The sequence below is a fragment of the Anser anser genome (genome assembly GCF_964211835.1).
Source record: "Anser anser genome assembly, chromosome: 4".
NCBI classification, from domain to species: Eukaryota; Metazoa; Chordata; class Aves; order Anseriformes; family Anatidae; genus Anser; species Anser anser.
The window spans coordinates 35774187-35786779 of NC_139724.1; the positions used below are offsets into that span (position 1 = coordinate 35774187).

The 12593-nt window shown below is 44.9% G+C and overlaps 1 protein-coding gene and 1 long non-coding RNA gene across 23 annotated transcripts in view; both read left to right on the top strand.

Moving 5' to 3' along the window:
- Window positions 1–2138: 2138 nt before the first annotated feature.
- Window positions 2139–9103, top strand: LOC310898940. The gene is made up of 3 exons (XR_014583866.1): window positions 2139–5172; window positions 6333–6399; window positions 7562–9103. It is a non-coding gene; the product is annotated as an uncharacterized lncRNA (long non-coding RNA).
- Window positions 9104–10653: 1550 nt separating this feature from the next.
- Window positions 10654–12593, top strand: part of SLC10A7 (solute carrier family 10 member 7) — a 180673-nt gene continuing 178733 nt past the window's right edge. For 4 of the 22 annotated variants that reach the window (XM_083834718.1, XM_083834721.1, XM_083834703.1 and 1 more), the window contains exon 1: window positions 10725–11064. In XM_083834718.1, the coding sequence (XP_083690844.1) occupies window positions 10965–11064 (100 nt within the window). In that variant the 5' untranslated portion in view covers window positions 10725–10964. Of the gene's footprint in view, window positions 11065–12593 lie in introns of all 22 variants that reach the window. The other 18 variants (XM_083834715.1, XM_083834714.1, XM_083834716.1 and 15 more) reach the window with 13 other exon arrangements.

Below are 12593 nucleotides of genomic sequence, written 5' to 3' on the forward strand. Positions count from 1 at the left end.
AACTGTAAGAAGTATGAATATGCAAAGCTTCCAGACTCTGACCAACGTTTTTCTTTCCTGTTCCTGGAATGAAGAAGTCAGTGGCTTGCTGTCATTGTGCATACATGTATCTGCTATTAACTCGGTTTAAGTTGCATATGATTTAAAGTCATAGGTCTCTAACTCAGAAGAGCATTTAAATGAATCTGCCTCTTCACCTTAAAAATGTATGCAAGTGTAGCGTTGACCAGAATTTTAGCCACAGTTCGTTGTATCCACGTGGCTGTTGAGCAGCTTGGACCTTGTGAAGGCAGTGCAACATTCAACAATTTATTAAATCACAATAGGAAGATTAAAATGGGAGGAATACTCTCCTTGAAAGGGTGAGGGTCCTAAGCAACCATCCTCATCTCTAGGGGTAAGACCTAGAAAGGAAGGCCTTACAGTGGGTGTTCTCTGCCAGGGAATGGTTTGAATACAAATTCCTCTCCCTCATGGAACACCCCTTGACCTCTGTGAGGATTTTAGGGACGTGCCACCACAGCAAGTCTGAAGGATCCAACAGCAGTGTTAGTCTGCTTTATTTCAAGTTCTGGGCCAGATCCTGCAAACTCATTTGCATGAGCAGTCCGTTATGCCTGAATATTTTGTGGAATCATTTTATCATAGGTAAGTGTTGACCCAGGTCTTTAACTGGAAATGTGAAATACCACAGCTATATCAGTATTGCTCCTGGTACCTTACCTTTCACCTCTTCTTGTGGGAACAGTGCCATCAATTTCTGATAGACAAAATAAACAAGATACATGTCCAAGACTTAAGATCCTACACTTACTGCTGCATATTCAAAGCTTTGATATCTAATCTTTGACAAGACAGTGGAAGCTGCAGGAACAGAGCTTAAAGAACAGTTTTTCTTTAAGGGTAAAATCATGTTGCTATAAATAAGGACACCAAGCTCTGCAGGTTAAGGCTAATGGGGCAGTAGCAAATCTGTTTATATTAGGATGCCTCTTAAGAATGAGGAAAATGTGTTTTAACAATAAAAATCTGAATTGTGTTCAGCACTGAAGAATGTAACTGAAAGGCAGTTGATGTGCTGCAAGTGCTTTTATCTCTTACAAACCGATTTTTATCCTTACACAGGCACTGAAGGATTTATTCTAGTGGATTTCCCTCTGCAATACCTGTGGTCTCTCTCCTCCTTTGCTGGTGCTATTTGCAAGAGACTTCTCAGCTGCCTGAGTGACTCAGTTCTGGTGAGCAGGCAAATGCTCTAGGTTATGACAAATGCTTCCAGGCTCCAAGCAAAGAGCTGGCAACATCTGTGTATGCTCTGGGTGCCTGGAGTCCTATTCCTCTGGTTGTGTAGGTGGGGGACATGGGAGCACATCTGGCTGCCTGAATGTTCAGGTTTCCTTCCTGTGGAAACCCAAGAGTGCAGGGGAGAGTCGAGAACATTCCTTCAGAGTGGAGGTGGGGCACGTTACTATCTGGGAGCAGGGAAGTGCTGCAGGCCCCTAATGTGTGATGAGTTGCAGCAGAGGAGCATCACTGCTGCTAAGACATGTGGCTGCGGTCTCAGAGGAGCCTGTGGCAAGCAGAGCTCCTTGCTTGGCTGCTGGTGGCTCTATGCTGCACTTCCTTCATGGACTAATTGCCTACTGCAGATTTCCAGGTCTCTGTTAATTAACCCAAAACTTAAGTGGAAAACTGCACTGATTTTTAAATATCATGAAAAATATCCACCTACTCACCCACTGTAATGCATAGTATGTGTAATAGCTGAAGCCCATAGTATATGCATTTATCATGCTCAAGGAGTTCTCATAAAAGAAACCTGCTGGTCTTCAAAACACTGTGGAGTGAGTGTCTTGTGTGAACAAGGAGAGGATTGCAGGGAGGGCACAGCATCACGTTTGTGTGCCCAATGTTCAGAGCACAGCCCGGTCTAAACTACAGAGGGCACTGCCAACTGCGGGCTGGGGCTTGAGGCTTCAGCTGCCATGTGGCTTCCCAGCGAAGAGCTGACAAGTAATTTGATTGTGAGGAGTAATCAATATGCTGCTGCTTTCTTGAGTTGTACACGTTTCCTAGTAATCCAAATTTTTGTTTGGCTGTCATTGTTAAAGACGATCAGAAAAGAAAGGGTTGGGAATATAAATGAAGCATCCTATTGCTCTAGGCCATGCTGTGCCTAACTCGCACAAAATGCTGCTGCTTGGTGCTAACTCTGTAGCTGTCTTTTTGCATAAGAAGGCTGGCTCTGGATTTTGGAATGCTGAATAGAAAATTAAAAATGCAGGCCAGTCATTGGGAACATTGTACTTACTGTTTTAATAAACTTTTGTTTATGCCTAGAGGTGCCATTAAATTACCAGCCAGACATTAATATACAGTACACAAGGGATCTTGTATATAAGCAGTGATTATTACTGTGTGACTCAGACGGAGCTTGGTGCGTATACAGATAGCTGCTGATGGCAGATGAAAAGTGAATACCTGTCTGGATAAGTAGTTGTGGTACTTATACAGGGGATGTGGTGTTTGGTTGGCATGTTTTTCTTTTTTTTAAAGAATGGAGGAAAAAAAAAAAGCTGTATCTTCAGAGCAGAAGCATGGCTTAAGGGGACAGTGATCTGTCATGGTAGAAATGCCTTTACTGTCATGAAATAACAGAAGATAAGGACATGGTGTGATGATCCTGGAGCTCCGTGTACAAAGTGCTTCCAAGTGATGTGTTGTTCTGGACTTCTTAAGCAGGCAGGTTCCTGATACCACCAAGCATCTGGCTCTGAGCATACAGGGATGCTGGAACTGGTCCATGCCAAACAGGGCTCGCGCCCTGTGACTCTGCGTCCGCTAGGGGAACAAATCTGAAGGAAGCTAAGGCTGCAAGGAGAAGCTGGAGCAAGCGTGGGCCATGGACAGCACTTGAATAGCAGGGTGGTGTGACAAAATCAGATGTGTTTTGTTGCAGGCCTTGTGCTTGCATGCTTACAAAGACAGGAACAACCTCAAATGTGGGACTGCAGGAGTGTTGTGAGTTCATCTAGAAGGAAGAAATTCAAAATCTCTCCAGCTCCTGAAGAAAAATGTATGCCAATTAATTCTGAATTGGGATTTTCCTTTACATTTGATCTATTTCAGAATGCACCACAAGGAAAGCTTCCTATGAGGAAAGCTTAGAAACGCTCTCAGGGAAAAGGCACCATCGTAACTCTCCTGTTTCCTGAAGGGTTCGAGGCAGAGCTCTGCTTGATGAACATCCTATAAAGGGAATATAAGGCCCTAACTAATTCAGCCTCCTCAGACTCCTATTCTTCAGTCCAACTTACGTTACCAGATGATCCTTCCCTGTGTTTATCTGCCTTCCTTATTTCTAGTTTCTGTAGTGGGCTTTCTGACTTGCTTAAACCCACAAAAAATGAATCCCTTCCCTTGCTTACTACAGCACAATGCTTTGGCATATAAGATGCTTATGTGGAACAAAACTGGGGAGCTTGGATGAGACTTGAGAAATGAGCAACACAAAACCAGCCTTGGATGGCTTGTGTGGCATAAGCTGTGTAGATGGCAGGCAGTAGGGTGTGCTGCTTAAAAACCTTTGTGAGATCTGATTAACATTGGAATATTTCAAGGTTAGGGGTTTAAAAAGCTTTTCCTTCAGGCTGTATCTTTCATTGTGCTGTTTATGTTGGGGTGGTACATACCCCAAAAGCCCTCCCTCAGCTTCCATCCCCTCTGTCTTTATCTAAATAGTCAGTTTGGGCTGGATGCTTCTGGAATAATGACTGCATCCAAAACTAATCACAGTGACTTCCAGATCTGGATCTGATTACTGACGACAACAACAAGAGGCAGTCATGTTTTCTTTCTATTAAATGTTTGTAGTGGAGGGACTGGATTTATTTCTGCGGTTTTGTTTTCCATTTATGTCATTATTTACCAGCAATACACAATTATGTCCTTTTTTGTTCAGCTTTATTCCCTTGTCCTTGTGTGATATTGTTATAGGCACAAAGTGTCCCAGTTTTTTAACACTTCGTTATTTATTAATGCCACAGATCGTGGGATGAAGGTTTGTCAGCATCCTCCTTTTTGCTTCTATTGACAGATACAGTAACTGTGCAGAAGCTGATTTGTTAATATATAGTTTTCAAAGGATCTCTTCCTATCTGGCTATATTTCTCCTCATTAGTTAGTGTACTTCCCATTAGCTTGTCTCCCTACCTGACTCAACTTTTGATGTTTTTGATTGTCTGCTTGCACACTTGAGATGAGTTTTCCATTTAACTCTGAATCTTTGAGGGAAGAGGAAGAGTGGAACTGATAGCAATAGTAGATGGGGCCTGATACACCCAGGTGCTCTTGTGCCTCAAGGACAGGGCTGGTGAGGGTGTCTGCAGGAGGCAGTGGAGGAGTTTGGATTTTGACTCTGTTCAGAGTAGTGCAAAGGGGAACCCTGATAACTTCGGCTTGGTGGTGCCTGTTTGTATGGAAGCCTGAATCTACAATGGCATTAATCACTGTGGTTGGCACTACGGAGGGCTCCATTAAAATGAGGTCCATTGTGTGCACATGCACTGCAGTTCCTTGATTGCAGTGCAAACGTACCTGGAATTATGCTAGCATGTTGCCTGGAGTTATGCTAGAGCTGGCGCAAAGAAGCGTTGTGGTGTGATCAAGATAGATCACACAAGATAGATCCTGGTAGAAATAACAGTTTAGGAAGAAAGCAAGCAGCCTAACTCGAGCACTGTGAAGGGGCCTGGTGCTGCAGGGACGGGTGGGAGCAGGTGCTCTGAGGACTGGCCTGTGCAGCACACGCACAGATGCTCCTCTGGGAGCACTTTCCGGTCCATTTTAAAGCAAATGCCAGATAAGGCTGTGATCAAAGAAATTGATTTGTGAATAATGTCGAATTTGCTTCCATGCAGGTAAATGACTGCATCATCAAGCTAGATGGCTGCAAGCTCCTGTGTTTCCCTGCACTTGGAATGGCCTGTATTTTTAGAAGGAGGGCAGGTAAAACTTCACTTTGTAAGTCTGTATCCTCATATGTATAACAAGGTTTTTTATGTTTCCATCCTGCTGGGGGAAATCATGGTGGCTGGTGAGAAGTGAATGGTCAGACTTTATTTCAAGCATCAAACCAGTTCCATAACAATCAACAGAAGTCAACGCACCAAGGTAAGCACAGAGGATGTGTTTATGCTTGTACCTTTCTATTGCACATCATGTTGGTCCTGAGACCAGTCTCCCAAACATCCACATGGCTGTGGTCAGAGCTCAGCCCAGCTCTGGTTGGGGAATGCACTTGTCTTTTCTCTGGGGCGATGGAGGGCTGGACCCTGGCCTGCGGTGAAGATAGGATATGGCAATGGCATGCAGAGATCTGAGAAGCGATAAGCAACAGGTGCCATGGCATGGTGAAGACAGACTGATAAATCTGAGCCAAATATGTTCTCTGGCATCTTTGCTCAGGGAAGCTGGAGAACTTGCCCTGTTTCTCTGAACCTTTCAACTCTTCGGTTCTGTTAAAATCAAAAGAATACAAAGTTTGGAGCATGGGCTGTCCTTCCACATGGACAAGCCATTCCTTCTTCATCAAAGATATACGTTAAGCTTCTAAAAGCCTGTTTTCAACAATCTGAAGACAAGTCCTTCTTCTAGCAGCTGCCTCTTTCTCAAGTCTATATGTGCTCGTGTATTTCTGGTTTCTCTGGTGGTTGCTCCTTGCAAACCTGACCTTTGTGACAAGTATTGTGGGCGGGGATGATCGCTCTCCTTGTTCTTCAACTTGTACGCTCTTCCCCTTGTGAGCAGCTAATTACTCTGAAACTGTAGTAAACAGCTGGCATCTGCACACATGTGCACACCCAGGAGCAAACATTGGCTGCTTCTTCCCTGTGCAAATATAGCAAAGGCTTTTATACTGAAACTGCTCATATTTCAGGGGTTTCGGTATGATTACTGCAAGACTAAAGAGCTATTTGTGAAAGTGCAGGGAGAAAGATATAAAAGTATTAGTATGTTCTTTCTGAAATGTCTTATCTAGCAGGTTAAATGTCACTGTTTATTGTGAAATCATCCAGAGAAGCTATTTTTACATTTTCACTTTCATTTTTCAGGTTTAAATGTGTACAGATTTTCATGTTTTTTAAAAAGTTTTAAAATTGCAGTTCAAGAAGATTGGCATGATAAAACTGAAAAAAATTTCAATCATCTTAAAAATCCCAACATCTGAATGCATTATAGTCTTGCTGTCCAGTGTGAAACCATATTTCTCTGAAGAAGTGCAAAATATAAAAATTTTCTTCTTCCTCCCTCATCTATATGCTGTCCTGGAGGTCTAGACAAGAGAATATTGTGAGCAGAGGAGCCTGAAGCCAGTGCCTTGTGACTCCGTAGGAACAAGTAGGTTCTAGGAAAGGGGTCCCTGTTCCCTCAAATTTTCTTCCTAATGCCTAAGACTACTGCATGAGAATTTCACATTGGGCTCTTAAATAAAATAATAATTGCTCATTTGTTGGATACCTAAATATCTGAGGAGCCTTTATTATTAGTGTAAAAAAAAAAAAGCATTATGCATTTAAAGTCTCGGGGGCTGGGGGTGGGATCAAATCATTATAGAAATAAAAATAAAGATCCGCAAAACCTTTTACCATCTTATAGCTTCTATTTAGAAAAGCATACCTATTTGTGTGTTTAAGTCCCATTAAGTGCTGTACTAAATTGAACTTGTACATAATTCCTACTACTGCATTGCACTAATGGTGGTAAGTTCTGCAGCTGGCAATCTGTAAGTGCTCATGGGCATTTTATAATGTCCAGTAGCAGCAACTAAATGACCCCTTACAGATAAGAGCATGAGCACCTGGGCCAGGACAGAGTAAGCACTGCGCACTCCATTTCCAGGAGCAAAACCAGCTAATGGGATCAGTACAGCCATTTCTTCCAGCTGCTGAGAAAACCTGAGATTATACCACTAAGTGCTTGTGAGAAATATAAATGTGTTGTAAACTGTCTCCCATATAGTTCCACTTTTTCTTCTCAACTTTCCTATTTATAATTAACACCTCGCTTTATCTTGTTCATTCTGAATATCTTTGTTCTTTTCAAGCTAAATTATTTAATACTCCCTTCCTCTCGTTTAAGCTCTCTTTATCTCATGATCCCCTCTCCTTTATAGTGAAATCTCTTCTGTCTAAATGCATAATCAGATGACACCTGCTACTATAGGACTTAAAAATCCCGGCACATTCCCTGAAGTACCTTAACTGTGTGTAGTTATTAGACAGCCAGGTATGTCATGCAGCTAAGAGGCTGAGGACTCAGAAGGAACAGGCTCCATCTGGCACAAGCAGAAGCCAATGTTTCAGCACCGGTTACAAACAACATAAGGCTGATCCTTCATGAGGTGAAGCCCAGAAACATGCAGCCCACTTCTGCATCTTTGCAAATGTGACAACTGGATGCTGCTCACACGCAGTCCCACTGATTTCACCAGGCTACCTGTGAGCAACAAAGGTCTGGTGTCATATAGTTACTCATGTCTCCATGCTTTTATATTATGCAGAAGGAAGCAACAGGGCCTTCAGAGGCAGGAAAGCATCTGGAAACCCCGAGGTATGTTTGCATTCTGTTCTTGAAATAAATTGTACAGAAATGAAAATTTGGTCATGTGAAATCAGAGAGATGCTAAATTCTTGTTCTTGTACTGTGTCTGAGACACAGCTAAATATATCCTGATGCAGTTTTGTATGATGTAATGGAGAATGCACTTACACAGGTGCCAGATGACTCTGGGATCTGATGCAATCCCAGTGGTTAAATAGGTAATGCACAGTATCTGTATGGGAACCTGTCGAGGAAAGTGAAATGTTACAGGATGTGGTTCTGGATGGCAGATAGCGAACAAATGCTTCAACGTGGATGACAAATTGCTTATAAAAATAGTGATGCTGTCTTGCAAACAGACTTAGGACCCATGAGAGTCCTGTCAATTACACAATACATCCCTCGTATTTTCTTCCTTCCTGTTCCACATTGGTGGAGTAGGGCAGGGCTTACAGAGCTCTCTTATAAAAGCAGTAACACTTTAATCTTAAGAGATCTATATGCTTATGATATATGAAGAACTGCTTCTAAACAAAAACATCTAAAATACCTTTGTACAAGTCTTTTGATATGCAGCTTTGAATATGTGTAGGATCTTAAAGGTTATAGAAGATGACAGCCATGTGAATCCCTGTGTTTTGTAGTTCAGTGGGCAAAAGATGATTATTACAATGTTCAGATCTCTTGGAAAAATTTCCAGAAAAAGCATTCACTGAAAGCAATGGAGCTGTGTTAAAACTTTGTTTATACTTGCTAAAGAAAAAAAGTTAACATTTTTCTGTGATTTCTGACTGCTGGAAAAGCAGCAGATTTTTTTTCTCTTAACTGTTCTAAATCTAATCTTCAGTGAGATAGCTTATCCTTCTCTAGAGGAGGAGAGGCGGCTGGGATGGTGTACAAGGAGTAACCCTTTGGGAAAGATGATGAGAATGTTCCAGAGCCTGGGGAGAGAACCTGAGGTTTCCAACTTTCTCCAGTTGGATCTGTTCTGAGCAAACACCCGCAACTCTCTGGCGACGTGTGCGCTCTACTTCCCACACACTAGTGCCCCACGCTGCTTACGGCTGTCACTGGTTCCTGCCAGTAGCTCAGATGGCAGAGATCTGTGCTCTGACTCTAAAGATTGGAGTGACGGTGGTAGCCCTGTGCATAGAAATGTTTTGGGGTAAACATTCAAAAGCTGAGAAGTGCTTTTGATGTGAAGCATGTTAAGATGTTCCTACAAATGTAACTTGTTCCTCTTGGATTCTGTGTGTAGGATGACAGTCCTGGGTTAAGTGATATCCCACCGTATTGCCAGAGGATCTGTCAGTTGACACTTTGGCTAAGTTGGCTGGCGCTTAGCTAATGAACTCTAGTCTGAAGCCTTCCCCAACTCCCTGTGCAGCTCTTTGATATCCAGTTTGGTGTTCCATGCATGCATTTACTGCACATCACTGAAGCCCTACTCAGAGACAAACTTCACTGTACAGTGGTTCCCCATTACTAAGATACTTGAATGCCTCACATATTAATTCATTTTTTCAGATCTGGAACAAAGGAATATTATTTTATTGGAGTGTATAAAAATATTTTTAACAGGAATGGGAATCCCGAGGTAAGTAAAAATGACTTTTTCAGAGTTCTCAGCAGCCGTAACCCTTGCTATACTCATATTATGGTTCTGACTAGCTTCAGCTACAAGTGTGAATCCTCAGTTTTGCCCCCAAATGAAGCTTGAATTAATTGGGCAATGTTAGAAATTAGCCATTAGTATTCATCTGTGAAGAGTGAGAGGCAAGGTTAGCACTGTATAAAAGCTGCAATGCAAATGCAGGGAGATATTGTCTTTGCTGCAGAAGGGAGTTTCATTGCCAGACCGAACACCTTCTATGCACGCCCCTTCTTTGCATCAATCTGAAGCTTCTGCAGCAAGCGGTATTGTAGCAACTCCACTCGGTATAAAATGAAGCTGCTTCTAACTTCTGGGGACATAACTTCTCGGCCTCAATAGATTATTCAGTATTTTGCTTTTCCCCAGTAACAATGCTTTTCTGAATTGCCCTAGAGGTGTTTGCACCTTTTAGCTGTGCTGGTGCAGAGTGAGGCCTCTGTGAGCTGATCTGTAGCAGCTGCACAGGCAAGTGCAGGAATGTTTTGCAGTTTGTTACTTGTACTTGAGCAGAGATTGAGGGCTAAGGCGTGCTTCAGTGAACTGGAGGAAAGCAGCAAACTATCTAATGGTTTTAAACTGTATGTTTGGGATCCCCTTGTGAGAGGGAGAAGGCACATTCCTTCCATGCTCAAAAATAAATAAAATGCAGCTATGATGTATACATGTTAATAGAAGTGAATCTCACAAGACATACAGCAATACCTGCTTCCTGGAGTAGCTGAGATTACAGCTGAGCTATCACTGCTTATTTCCCTGGTAGCAGAAAGCATGTGGCACGGCTATTCCTTGAAACCTGAACACAGCTGTAGACACCGAAGTATAAAGTTACCTGAATGTGTGGAAATTGCAGAGTGGAACTGTTGTGTGTTTAAAATGCCTTGGAACAAGGTGCCCGTGGCTGTGTGAGCAGCTGTGATGATAGGATGTTTTATACTTTATCATTTCCTTGTTAAGGTGATTTACAGTGAGGGGGTCATGGCCAGGCGGAGACTAGGCTAATGAATCCGTCAAGGAAGCTGCGACAAGAGAGGAATGGGAAATTGAAAGCGCGGGTCGAGCGGCGGAATTGCACTTTCATGAGAGGGTGATTTAATGGAGATGGGTTTATTCCAACGTTAAATACGCTGAGTACTGCGAGAGGAATTTCCCGACTTTGGAAGCACGGCAATTCAGCGGGTGCTCCTACGTAATGAAGCGGGATAACTCATAAAACATGAAGGTGCCTTTAGGGCACGAGGGGCGTTTTGTTCCTGACGGGACGCCGGTGCCACCCGCCCACCCCAACCGAAGCCGCCCAACGGCCGCAACCGCCCGCTCGCGCCCGCCCTCCCGCGCGTCAGGCGCCGGGCGTCACGCGCCCGTCGTAATGTGCCGAAGCAGCGCGCACCCCGCCCGCCACCGGCCGCCGCCGCCCAGCCCCGCGCCTCACGGGCAGCTCCGCTCCCCCCGCCCCGAGCCCTCACGGCGGTGCGGGAGCTCCCTCCCCGCCCCGCGGCCGATGCTGCCGGTGGCGGCCGCCCCCTTTGTGGCGCGGCGGTATTAGGAGTCGCGCGGTAGCCATGGCGGCGGTGGGAGCGACTTCTCGCCGTCAGCGGATCCGGCCGGTCGTGGCGGCGGGCGGGCGGGCAGGCAGACTGCGCCCCGCCCCGCCCTGCCCGGCCCGGCTCTGCCCTGCCCTGCCCAGCCGGGCGGCGGCGGCAGCGGCGCCATGGGGCTGCTGGAGCGGCTGCGGAAGGACTGGTTCATCGTGGGCATAGTGCTCGTCATCGCCGTGGCGAGGCTGGAGCCCGCCGTCGGCGTTAAAGGGGGTGAGTCCGCCCGCATCGCGAGGCGGCCGTTACCGGCGGCCGTTACCCGCGCGGGGCGGCCGTTGCCCCGGCCCCCCGAGCCTCCCTCGCGCCTTGGCCGCCGCTCCTCAGGCGGCCCGGGGCTGTCTCGGGGTGAATTCCCCCCGGTAGGCGCCGTGCGAGCCGCCTGAACTGCCTGAGCTCCTCGCGGCGAGAGCCGCCCGGCAGCTGGCCCTGGGCGGACTTGCGGTGGCTGAGCGGGAACTTGAGGAACTCGGAGAGGGGGGCTTGGCGGAGTCCGGCGTGTGACTGGCCTCCCGAGGGGGCAGCTCAGCGCAGAGCTCCTCGAAACCTCGGCTGCTTTCAGCCAGGGGATTTTCTCATCTTGGAGTAAGGCGCTTGTGCTCTAAAGATGGTTTTTCCATCCCCTTTTACCCCCCTCACGGAAGGTGAGGGGAAACGGTGAAACTGCTTCTGTGCAAAATGGTGTTAAGTGCTCACGGTAAAGAAGCCAGAAGGAAGATCTGTCGTCTCTGATGAAATGAAGCCTTTTGTGCTTGTTGCAGCCAGAGCTGATGAAATAGCCAGCGTTACTTAAAGATAAACAGCGTATGTTTAGGTGTACACATTGGCAGTATCAGCTGCTTAGTTGCCATTGTAACTTCAGTTCCAGATGCTCACAGTTCTCAAAAACAGGTTAAATTTTATACTTTTTTTCTGATTGCATTCCAAAGATTTAAGGAAAGGAAGGTAGAACACTTCAGCAGAATTTGTTTAGCAACTCTGCGTTACAGGACTGGAGGAAGGATCTAGCTGTGCTTTAATATGCAGAGATTTTTTTTCTTAACAGCTGAAGTTTGAGGATAGACAGCTCCTCACTGAGGAGCTAACCTTTTTTTTTTTTTTCTCAGGTTCTGGAAAAAAAAAGATTTACAAATGGCTCTGAAAACTTGCTGTGGCAGCTAAGGCTCCCGTACTTCATGGAGTTCAGGGCAAGCAAATTCCTGCTCTGCAAGGATCCTTTCTTACATCCGTGTGCTGTTTTGCATAGGTGAATAGGGCTCATGTGGAGCTTCTTGCAGGATCCACGCTGTGTCTTTAGCAGATCTTAAAGACAAATTTGAGTTTATAGTATTAGGTGGTTTGTTCCTGTCTGTTTGATTGTCACACTGATTGTTAGCAGCAATGTGGGAAACCCTGTAAATTAGAATATGAGATTATTTTTCCACAATTTATTTCCTGCATTTTATTGTGGAGGACTTCAATTTAATTATTCTACTGTAAAGAGATAGTACACATTGACATGGTATTGTTTCTGGGACAGTTAGCTTGAAAAAGCTTGTAAACATTGATAGTAATTGTCGGATGTGTTCCCAATAACAGTATCCCTTTTCTGAAGCCATGGAACCTCAGTGCTCATTTTAAAACCAGAGGAGGAAAAAAAAAAAAAAGGTGTGTGTGTGTGAAAGGTGGTGGGCTGGAAAAAGTCAGCATATGAAAAAAGCTCAAAGTTTGTCATCCTCCAGGGGACAAAACCATGCACTGCAATC